At 47.0% G+C, this 12,047-nt stretch overlaps 1 protein-coding gene across 1 annotated transcript in view; it reads right to left on the bottom strand.

The window, feature by feature from the left end:
- Positions 1-12,047, bottom strand: part of bmp6 (bone morphogenetic protein 6) — a 140,024-nt gene that overhangs the window by 16,934 nt on the left and 111,043 nt on the right. The window contains exon 5 of the mRNA XM_033019025.1: positions 8,462-8,538. Coding sequence (XP_032874916.1) covers positions 8,462-8,538 — 77 coding nt within the window. The remainder of the gene's footprint in view (positions 1-8,461; positions 8,539-12,047) is intronic.

Genomic DNA, 12,047 nt, shown 5'->3' with positions numbered 1-12,047 from the left:
TCTCGACTCAAAACGTCACCCATTATCCTGCATTATCCTACACCCCAGGGACAATTTTCAAATTTTACCGAAGCCAATTCATCTACAAACCTGTACATCTTTGGTGGGATGTGAGGGGAAACAGTGGGAATGGTGGGAGAACTGGGAAGGGAAGGGAATGAAGAGAGAAAGCAAGGACTTTCTGAAGTTAGAGAACTGCACACCCAGAGGGGGCATTTATTGTTGCGGGTGATTTTAACCACTCCAACCTTAAATATTCTGGACTTAGTATATACTAATATTACTGAAGCCTACAAAGCCCTCCCCCTCCCCCACCTTGGACAGTCTGACCACCTCTCTCTGTTCCTGCTCCCCAAATACACACCTCTGATCAGACGTGTGAAACCTACCGTGAGGACAGTGAAGGTTTGGCCTGAGGGGGCTGTCTCTGTTTTACAGGAACAGTTTCAGCAAACAGACTGGATTCTGTTTGCCACCCAGGCCACCTTTAACTCCCAAGTGGACATCAACTCATACACCTCAACCGTTTTGGACTATATAAAATTCTGCACTGACAACGTCACTACCCACAAAGAGATAAAGATCTTCCCTAACCAGAAGCCGTGGATGAGCAGGGAGGTCAGACTCCTGCTGAAGGCTCGCGATGCCGCTTTCAGATCTGGCAACGCTGAGGGATACAGCTCATCCAGGGCCAATCTGAAAAAGGGAATTAGGAATGCTAAACTTAATCACAAACGGCGGATTGAGGAGCATTTCAAGTTCAAGTGAGTTTATTGTCATGTGTCCCTGTATAGGACAATGAAATTCTTGCTTTGCTTAAGCACACAGAAAATAGTAGGCATTTACTACAAAACAGATAAATGTGTCCCAAACATTTCCAAAACAACTCCGACCCCAGGCGCATGTGGCAAGGAATCAAATCCATTGCCGATCACCATAAAGTTAACACCCCCCCCCAGACAACGCCTCCCTTCCTGACGAGCTAAACCATTTCTATGCTCGCTTTGACCGGGACAACAAAACTCCTGCCATCAAAGTTGCCCCACCCCCGAATGAACAACCCGTCAGTCTCTCCACCTCTGCTGTACAAGATGCACTGAGCAAGGTGAATGAGCACAAAGCTGCCGGCCCCGATGGCATCCCCGGGCGGGTGCTCAGGGCATGTGCTGGACAACTATCCCTGTCACTGGCCCAGGGTGTTGTCCCCACTTGCCTCAAGACATCAACCATTGTGCCAGTGCCCAAACAGTCAGCTACAGGGAGTCTCAACGATTTCCGCCCAGTGGCACTCACCCCTGTCATTGCTAAGTGCTTTGAGCGGCTGATCTTGGCTCACCTCAAAGCCAGCCTCCCCCCCACACTGGACCCCCATCAGTTTGCCTACCGGACCAACAGGTCTACAGAGGACGCCATATTGGCGGCCCTACAATCTGCCCTGACCCACCTGGACAACAACAACACCTACATCAGGTTGCTGTTCATTGATTTCAGCTCCGCCTTTAACACTCTCATCCCTGCCAGCTTGATCACCAAACTCAGCGGACTTGGCATCTCCACCTCCCTCTGCAATTGGACACTGGATTTCCTCACCAACAGATCACAGTCTGTTAGGGTCAACAACCTCACCTCCTCCACTATAACACTGAACACCGGCGTGCCACAGGGCTGTGTGCTCAGCCCTCTCCTCTACTCCCTCTTCACCCACGACTGCATCCCTAAGTACGGATCCAACGCCATCATTAAGTTTGCTGATGACACCACGGTGGTAGGACTGATCAGTGACAACGACGAGTCAGCCTACAGGGATGAGGTCCAGCACCTGACAACCTGGTGTGCCAATAATAACCTCGTCCTCAACTCCAAGAAGACGAAGGAAATTATTGTTGACTTCAGGAAGATCAGAGGGGGCAGACATACCCCCATCCATATAAACGGGACTGAGGTGGAGCGCGTCTCCAACTACAAATTCCTCGGGGTACACATCTCGGAGGATCTGTCCTGGTCCCTCAACACCTCCAAGCTGATCAAAAAGGCGCAGCAGCGCCTTTACTTCCTGAGGAGGCTCAAGAAAACACCACGTCCCCCCAGATCCTGACCAACTTTTACCGCTGTACCATCGAGAGCATCCTGACCACCTGCTTCACGGTATGGTACAGCAGTTGCACCGTAGCCAGACAGGAAGGCACTACAATGGGTGGTGAAAACCGCTCAGTACATCATCGGTGCCCCGCTCCCTGCCATGGATGCCCTCCACCGAAAACGGTGTCTGAGACGGGCCGGGAAGATCATCAAAGACCCCTCCCACCCCAACCATGGGCTGTTTGCCCTCCTCCCATCAGGGAGGCGGTACAGGAGCCTCAGGTCTCGTACTAGTAGGATGAGGAACAGCTTCTTCAACAACACTATCACACTGCTGAACTCGGAGTCCCGCCGATAGATTTCTCCAGTCTCTCCGTCCACATTGTTTGCTTACTCTGTATTTTTATTCCTATATTGCACTATTACTACGGACTGACGCTAAACTGCATTTCGTTGTACCCATACTTGTATTTGTGCAATGACATTAAAGTTGAATTGAATTGAATTGAAGTCAATGTTCATACGGCTGGTGTGTAAACTACCCAATCGAAATACAAGGTGCTGTTCCTCCAATTTACGCTGGGCCTCACTCCGACAATGGATAGAAAGGTCAGATTGGGAATGGGAGGGGGTTGGAGTGCTGAGCCACCAGGAGATCAGGTAGGTTAAGACAGACTGAGCGGAACAATGGCCAAGCCTGCGCTTGGTCTCGCTGATGTAGAGAAGCATTAATATTTCATCGGCTTTGAACAACATCAGGAAGAAGCTCGTCCGTTTACATTCGGTAATCGCTCGTTTCCCTCTCCCCCATTCTCAGTCTGAAGAAAGATCTCGACCCGAAATGCCACCCATTCCTTTTCTCCAGAGATATTGCCTGACCCGCTGAGTTGCTCCAACATTTTGTGTCTATCTTCAGGAAGACACAAGTGCTAATAAAAAGCAAGTCATTTTTTCTCCAAAATAGTAATGTTTTTGGTTTAAGGGCATGCAACGTGCTGCGGTGTTGCATTGAAGACTTCCCTCCCAAACCCCTGAACGTTCTCCACTCATCTGCGTGGTTTTGAGCTCCTGGAATGCCAATCGACTATGCACATTTGTGCAGGAGTAGGCCATTCAGCCCTTCGAGCCTGCACCGCCATTCATTATGATCATGGCTGATCATACAACTCAGTATCCTGTACCTGCCTTCTCTCCATACCCCCTGATCCCTTTAGCCACAAGGGCCACATCTAGCTCCCTCTTAAATATAGCCAATGAACTGGCCTCAACTACCTTCTGTGGCAGAGAATTCCACAAATTCACCACTCTCTGCATAACACGCGTGTAAATGGCTCTCAGCATCCATGCCCAAGTGGTCCCAAAGTTATTACTGCTGGCAAGGAAAAAAGAGGGAACCCTGAATCACTGCAGAGAATAAATGTGTATAATCGATTGGCATTCCAGCAGAAACTCACAGATAATTAACAGGAGTCTTCCTAGAGGGCACCGTCCGATTACAGTGCTTCAAGCACCACCCAGTAACACAGACTAGTAGTGTGCGCACACAAGTATCAGGAGAAATAACATGATCAACATATTTGGGAATGGCCAGGATCATGTGCCAAGTGTCCAACATTGGTGTTTTGTGCTCAATAAATATCCAATGACTAGAGACGGAAATTAGCTACTGATTGGCTACAATCTCGCATATTTACATGCAAAATGTTCATTAATATGCACTGTCCCTATAAACAAAACATTATTATTATTATTATTATTAATGAAGCACGAGACAAGAAGTTTAATAACAACAAAGGGATCTGCCTCTATTTAGGAGTTGCCTCTTTAATCAAGGATCAATCGGTCAAAACTTTACAGGACTGCTCAAAATATCCCAGCAAAACTGCAAAATATCCTGATAAGGGGTTGGACAGGCTAGATGCAGGAAGATTGTTTCCGATGTTGGGGAAGTCCAGGACAAGGGGCCACAGCTTAAGGATCGAGGCGAAATCTTTTAGGACCGAGATGAGAAAAACATTTTTCACACAGAGAGTCGTGAATCTGTGGAACTCTCTGCCACAGAAGGTAGTTGAGGCCAGTTCATTGGCTATATTTAAGAGGGAGTTAGATGTGGCCCTTGTGGCTAAAGGGATCAGGGGGTATGGAGAGAAGGCAGGTACAGGATACTGAGTTGGATGATCAGCCATGATCATATTGAATGGCAGTGCAGGCTCGAAGGGCCGAATGGCCTACTCCTGCACCTATTTTCTATGTTTCTATGTAACCTTTAATTGTGTGACTATTCCTGCAGCACAAATGCAGGGGCAAGATTAAACCAGGCTTCTGTTTGCGATCGAACTCTGCTGCCACTTGCACTGGGTGACAAGGGCACCAAGCTGAAACCCACTGGACAGGCAGCTGAAATCCAGAGCAGAGAGTGGAGAGAGGTCCATGGGAGGCAGCTGGCACATCGTCAGGAGTTGGGAAGGCAGGTCAAGAAGAAGGAAAGAAAATTAACACAGTGGCGCAGGAGTAAAGTTGCTACCTTACAGCGCCAGAGACCCGGGTACAATCCTGACTACGGGTGCTGTCTGTGCCGAGTTTGGCAGACAAACCGTCTGTCTGTTTCTCCCCGTGACCTACGTGGCTTTCTCTGGGTGTTCCCATTTCCACCCAGGTTCCAAAGGCATACAAGTTTGTAGGTTAATTGGCTTCGGCAAAAGTTGTAAATTGTCCCTAGGGTGTGTGGGATAGTGTTAGAGTGTGGGGATTGCTGGTCGGCGCGGACTTGTTGGGCCGAAGGGCCTGTCCCTGCGTTGTATCTCTAAAACTAAAATCAAAGCAACTGGATGAAAGGTGGAAATGCACCTGTAAGGACAGTGGAGCAGTGGAACTTTGTAGACAGAGGACTTTCAGAAAAAGGCTGAGGCTCTGAGCTCTTGAACTTCCCTTGTCCTGGGACTTGGTTGAAGAAGTTTGCTTGAAAAGTCCAGCCCGTGATCCCCAAATACTGGGCCGACAGTACGGTGAGCGAGCATCAGCCACTCACTGGGAATCCCAGGCCACAAAGTATCAAGTTCAAGGCTTCTGCACGGAGGGAGTTGTCCCAGGGCAGAGTGTTACATGGGGCAAGGCCAAGATCAATGAAAGGGAATCATGTAGACCATTGACAGAGATTCATTAGGGAGTACTCCCGAGGCAGAGGTCAGTTGGGAGTCACCATTAACTAATTTAAACCCCGTTTCTTCCCTCGCTCATTGACAGAAGATACAAAAGCTTGAAAGCGCTGACATCAGATTCACCTTCTTCCCTGCTGTTATCAGACTACTGAACAGTCCTCTCATAAACGCGGGGTGTATTCCTGATCTTCCGATCTACCCCATCGTGGCCCTTGCAATTTTTTTCATCTGCACTTGCTCTAGCCCCGCACCGCTCGAGCCCTGCAAGATTCTGCATTCCGCTATTTTTCTCTTTGCGCCATCTGTTGTCCTCTTGTGTGTTAGGATACGACTGAATAGCACACAAGGTTTTCCACTGCATCTCAGCACAAGTGATAATAATTAGCTAAAACCAACAGATCAATTGCGTCTCTTTTCTGAATGCGTTCCAGCAACCAGCACTGGTGCGTTTCCAACTACAGTGGGTCCTTCAATCGGCAGGGCAGAGTAATCATGAGCAGCCAGCGAGCAGGCCTGCTGGCCAAGCTCATTTCAACATCTGGATCGCATGTGCACGCCACACTCTGAGCTCCACAGCCTCGCTGAGATAACAGAATCATTTCTCTTGGAAACCACCAGTCACTTACATTCAGGGTCTACACATTAACACAATGCAGGCTGAATGAATGTGTACATCTAACCCTAAAAGATCCTGGCAATAAGATCCTGCTGGCACAGATGCCAGGTGGTTTTAGTTTCCTGCCAGGAACAACATCCATTTTCTAAACGTGCATTCCACGTACAATTTCCTCAGGCCAACACAGATGCTAATTATAAATGAAGCGATTGGATGCAACCAGTGTCAGTAGGCGGGCTCTCACTGAGCCTTTCAGCTAGATTAGGACAGCAGAGAAGACATCAGCAGAATGACTTTAGAGATACAGTGTGGAAACAGGCCCTTCAGCCCACCGAGTCTACGCCGAACATCGATCACCCCCCCCGTACACTAGCACTACCTCACACACCAGGGATAATTTACGATTTACAGAAGTCAATTAGCTAACAAACTTGTACGTCTTTGGAGCCTGGACACAAACAAAACCCCTTACAGACCGCACCCGTAGTCAGGATCGAACCCGGGTCCCTGGTGCTGTAAGGCAGCAACTCTACCGCTGCGCCACTGAGCGTCCCAGTGCTGGACAATATTTATTGCACATCCGACAGCATTGAAACAGCGCTGCATATCGATGTTTGCTACGTTTGTCCGTTCATTTATGGAAACTAGGTGTTGCCACCTGGACCAACATTTAATCCCCATCATTAATTACCCTCAGCAAGATGGTGGTGAGCTGTCGCCCTAAATTGCTGTAGTCTACGGGGTCAAGGTACTGATGGAGATGGAGTTTGAGGATACAGGCCCTGTTGCTGTAGTCTACGAGGTCAAGGTACTGATGGAGATGGAGTTTGAGGATTCAGGCCCTGTTGCTGTAGTCTACGAGGTCAAGGTACTGACGGGAAGGGAGTTTGAGGGTTTAGACCATGCAAAGATGAAGGGATGGTTATTTTAGTTCCGTCAGGATAATGTGTGAGCTGATGGGGACCCTGTGGTGGTGGAGCTCTCAGCTGCCTCCTGGACCTGAACATCTTGGTAATACAGGTCACGGGATTGTGAGGTGCTCTCGGGCGAGTTATCTATAGTGCATTTTGTAGACAGTATGCAATGCAGTCGCTGTGTGCCAGTGATGGAGGGGATAGATGGTTATGGTGGTGGCTGGAGTGCCATTCAGGTGGGTGGAATCGATCTTGTTGAGATTTGTTGGAGCTACACTCACCCAGGCAAATGCTCCCGTATGTTGCTTTGTTAATGAGGACAGCAGGAGGCGAGTCACTTACTGCAAGGTATCCAGTCTCTGTATAGTAGGTGTATAGATTGGTGCCTATATATCCTGTATTACAAGAGCCCCCACATTCACTATTATTTCATTGATGATGAAGAGGCTCCTGGAAGAAGTTATCGAAACGCAAGTCCTTTCTATATTTCAGATGTGTTAAACGTGCCCTAACAACCAGGTCCCGAGCACCGTGGGCAGCACGGTGGCGCAGCGGTAGAGTCGCTGCCTTACAGCGCTTGCAGCACCGGAGACCCGGGTTCGATCCCGACTACGGGTGCTGTCTGTGCGTAGAGTTTGTAGGTTTTTCCCACGACTGCGTTGGTTTTCTCCGAGATCTTCGGCTTCCTCCCGCACTCCAAAGACGTACAGGTTTGTAGGTTAACTGGCTTGGTGCATGTGTAAATTGTCCCTAGTGTGTGTAGGATAGTGTTAATGTGCGGGGATCGCTGGTCGGTGCGGACTCGTGGGCTAAAGGGCCTGTTTCCACTCTGTATCTCCAAACTAAACACAGTATAATCTATGAATTTTGCCCTTTGTCAATGAATGTTTCAAAGAGCTAAGAGTTTAGTTTTAATAACATTTTTGCAGTGCAGCTTGCGTTATTCAACAACTGTTAATTACGAGGTTCGAAGGGTAGAAAAATATTTAATTAAAATAATATTTAATGTTGAACTCCATTGATATAGGCAGGCACTGAAACTGTTCATCATTCTTGCATCTTGATAGTTGGACCAGCATTAAAGGAAATTGAAGATGCAAGATTGTAATCACTGGCCCAAACATGCTTTTGCTTTACAACTAATGCTACTAATAATAGATTTGTATTACCATTGCATCTTTCACATCTATTGCAGAAAATCCATGTGTTTTGACAGCCATGAAGCTGAACTGCAGTCATCACTGTCATGTGGGGAAACTTGGCAGCAAACTCACTCAGAGCAAACTCCCACAGCGAACAACACAATGACAACCAAATAGCCTGCAGAGAAAATGTCAACTGAGGGATATGCATGGGTCAAAAGACAAGGGAGACCACTGCTGTTCATCTTTGAAATAATGCCAAGAGATCTTTTACTTCCACTGAAGGGAGCAGATGGGGCCTCATTTTAGCATCTCCCTGAGTGCCACCTTGGAACACGTTCTGGAGCAGGAGGCTAGACGTCTTTGTAATGGGACCCAACCTTTCACTCAGCTGGGAAAGGGGTACCAACCCAGACAAGGCTGGCATTCAAGTCTGGCTAAATTCAGAGCTACCTGCTAAGTTTATTTTGCTTCCATCCCCAGCAACTCCGAGGTCATGGGCAAAACAAATGACCACCTAAAATGTGAAAAGAAATGTCATTTTCTTTTTACCTGCCACCCGAGGTCCCGAAAACTGACATAGAGTTCATGTTTCTTGCAAGCCTGGCGCTGATCACTGGCATTGTACTCTGTGGGAAGAAATAAAATGAATGTTACGTTGGGTAAGCTTGGACAGGCACACTGGATGCTGTTGCTGCCTGTAAAGCCAGCCACCGACTGCCTCAGGAATTTTAATTCATGCTTGCGATAATTTTCCAGGTATTAATAACTCTATGAGGAACTCTAGTCTCAAAGTCACCTTCTAAAAATCCATGTTCATCTCTTGCTCATCATGTGAAGCCAGTGGAATTTGAGATGCTGCATGGGATTAGCTAACCCAATACCACTTGACATCTTATACGTGTCAGCATAAATAGGTCCTCTCTTATTTACTCGACGTCACAGCCAGAGACAAGGCTTCCCTGACTTTTCCCCTCAACACAGCTTCCCGACATTATGATTCCATTTTGTGGCCTTTCAAGGATATGGGGATTTCCCTTGTGATTTCATGTAAGCATTAAAAGCCATGACCTTATATAGATCGCTATACAAATGCCTTCAGACCTAAACCCCATCAGTTGGGTAGAAAATTAAGCATATCTTTTGTTTAATTGCTGCAGTACATTGACTGGATGTTGTCAATGGAACGCATCTAATCCTCTCTCCAGTTCATTTCAATCCCAATTTCTCATGCACGGTAGAGTCGCTGCCTTACAGCGCTTGCAGCACCGGAGACCCGGGTTCGATCCCGACAACGGGTGCTGTCTGGGTGGAGTTTGTACGTTATTCCCACAACTGCTTTGGTTTTCTCCGAGATCTTCGGCTTCCTCCTGCACTCCAAAGACGTACAGGTTACAGACTGCTGCCCATGATGCAAGGTCCAGTTTAGGCAACACTCCTGAAAATCCTATCTGCGCCGTCTCTAGCTTCATCACAACCCCCCCCTATCGAGTCACAACCAGAAATGGACACTGAAATCTAAGTCTGGCCTAACCAATGATCTGTAAAACTAGCAGTGCACAGATTACCTGGGCGTGCATATTTCCGAAGATCTTTCCTGGTCCCAGAACACTGACGCAATCATAAAGAAAGCACATCAGCGCCTCTACTTCCTGAGAAGATTACGGAGAGTCGGTATGTCAAAGAGGACTTTCTCGAACTTCTACAGGTGCACAGTAGAGAGCATGCTGACCGGTTGCATTGTGGCCTGGTTCGACAACTTGAGCGTCCAGGAGCAGAAAAGACTACAAAAAGTAGTAAACACTGCCCAGTCCATCATCGGCTCTGACCTCCCCACCATCGAGGGAATCTATCGCAGTCGCTGCCTCAAAAAGGCTGCCAACATCATCAAGGACCCACACCATCCTAGCCACACACTCATCTCTCCGCTGCCACCAGGAAGAAGGTACAGGAGCCTGAAATCTGGTACATCCAGGTTCAGGAACAGCTTCTTCCCCACAGCCATCAGGCTATTAAACTCACCATCAAATAAACTCTGAACTATAACAGCCTATTGCACTTTATCTGTTTATTTATGTGTGTATATATGGTCTACACACTGATCTGTTCTGTATTTATGTTTACAATACTCCGTTGTGCTGCAGCAAGCAAGAATTTCATTGTCCTATCTGGGACACATGACAATAAACTCTCTTGACTCGACGTGACTTTTACTTCATCCTGACCTTAGGCACCATGGGGGTGCAGCAGTTGCTAAAGTGCTGCTGCCTCACAGATCCAGCGCCCTGGGTTCGATCCTGACTATGCTCTGCCGATGTGGAGTTTGCAAGGGCTCCAGTTTCTTCGCAAGTCCCAAAGATGTGCTGGGGTTAGGTTAACTGGCTACTGTAAATTGCCCCGAGGGTGTTGATGTGGCAAAAGAATCAAAGGCTTGATGGGCAAGAGACAATGTTGCCGGGTTATTGGGAAAGGGAACTGATAGGATCTCCCTGCTGAGTACCTTGGGCTGAAGGGCCTCCCTGTATGGCACAGAAAATGAGTAATACTTCATCCATTTCACTCTCAAGAATCTCAATTCCTTACTGTAGTATTTGCTCTGAGCCCATAGCTCTGTCAATCACTAGTTTCAGCTGCGATGCTTTCTACCCATTTTCCACTATTTGCCAGATTCCTCCTGTGTTCCTTCATCCTTTTCTCCTCAGGTTTCTGAGGTAATTTTTCCATTTCATTTTAGATGGTTCTATTAATCCCTATAGTGCACGGTTCCTTGCCTGTGCTAACTAGCCCCAGCCAAAACATTTATTCCCCCAAGGACTACTGTAACTATGCTTCATTTGACATCATAAGAAGTGCCTTTAAAAATAGTGGAACCAAATAATTGATTTATCGAACCTCTTCCATTATTTCGTATCTGGATATTGCCTGGTGTTTATCCTCAAATGTAATCAATAATGTCATTGTGGCTGACACCCAAATTTGTCACTATGACCAGGGGAACTACGATCAAAGGGGGACCTGGGGTGGCGGGGGGGGGTGGTTTGTAATTATGTAAGTGCCCTTTATGGGCGACTATTTGCATACTTTATGCAAACAACAAATTTCACTGTGACCTGTCGCATGTGACAATAAAGTATTCAATTCAATTCTGTATGCTGGGCTTCACTTAATATTGCCCCCCCTGTAACTTGACTAGCACAATCGGCTTTTCCCTGGGTTGTAGAATGACCTAGTTTGTCTGAGGATTTATTAAAATCCCCACCTACAGATGAGCGTTCCACTTATACTCTAATTTTGATGTTACCCAGCTCTTGCTTTGGTCTTGTGGTTGTGAGCAAATCTAGAAAATTAATCACCACCCATTCCCTCTCTCCTGAGATGTTGCCCGTTCCGCTGAGTTACTCCAGCATTTTGTGTCTATCTTTGATGTAAACCAGCATCTGCAGTTTCTGCCTACACAGATAATTCATGTTTGTATTGCACACTTTCAGCCGCAATCCTTGACATATTAAACTATATCACCTTCTCTTTAATCAGAGCAACGAGCGTGTATTGAAAGGTCACCCATTCCTCCCATCCAGAGATGTTGCCTGAGTTACTCCAGCATTTTGTGTCTATCTTTACGTCGATTGAATACATCTGTCACTAGGGGTCAACTAGTTTGGGATCTCAGATATACCACAGATTGAAACTGCTGTAATAACCATGACTTCAGGGATGCTGCCAAGAATGTTTCTCACATTCTTACATTTGCATCTTAAAACATTGTAAATCCTAACTGCAAACCTTTCCTTATGTTCACTGCAATCATGTTAAACCTCCTCCACAGTCACATGCATCTCTGCTGTAACTGAGTCTACAAGCACAAAACACAGAAACAGACCCTTCAGCTCACTAAATCCACATCAACTGTGACGCTCCACTAACATTAATACCATAACATTTTATTCTCCCCCCATTCCCATCAACTCGCTCCAGATTGCACCACTCATCTACACACTAGAGGGCATGTTACGATGGCTAGTTCATCTTCCAAATCTGGGATGCGAGAAGAAAATACAGTGAGAACGTGCAAACTCCATACCAACAGCACCAGAGGACAGCATTGACTGGCTGGAGCTGTGAGGCAGCATACACCATA

Source organism: Amblyraja radiata, chromosome 4 (genome assembly GCF_010909765.2).
Source record: "Amblyraja radiata isolate CabotCenter1 chromosome 4, sAmbRad1.1.pri, whole genome shotgun sequence".
In the NCBI taxonomy this organism is placed as follows: Eukaryota; Metazoa; Chordata; class Chondrichthyes; order Rajiformes; family Rajidae; genus Amblyraja; species Amblyraja radiata.
The sequence above is the reverse complement of the archived record's forward strand: the minus strand, read 5'-3'. Positions and strand labels throughout refer to the sequence as shown.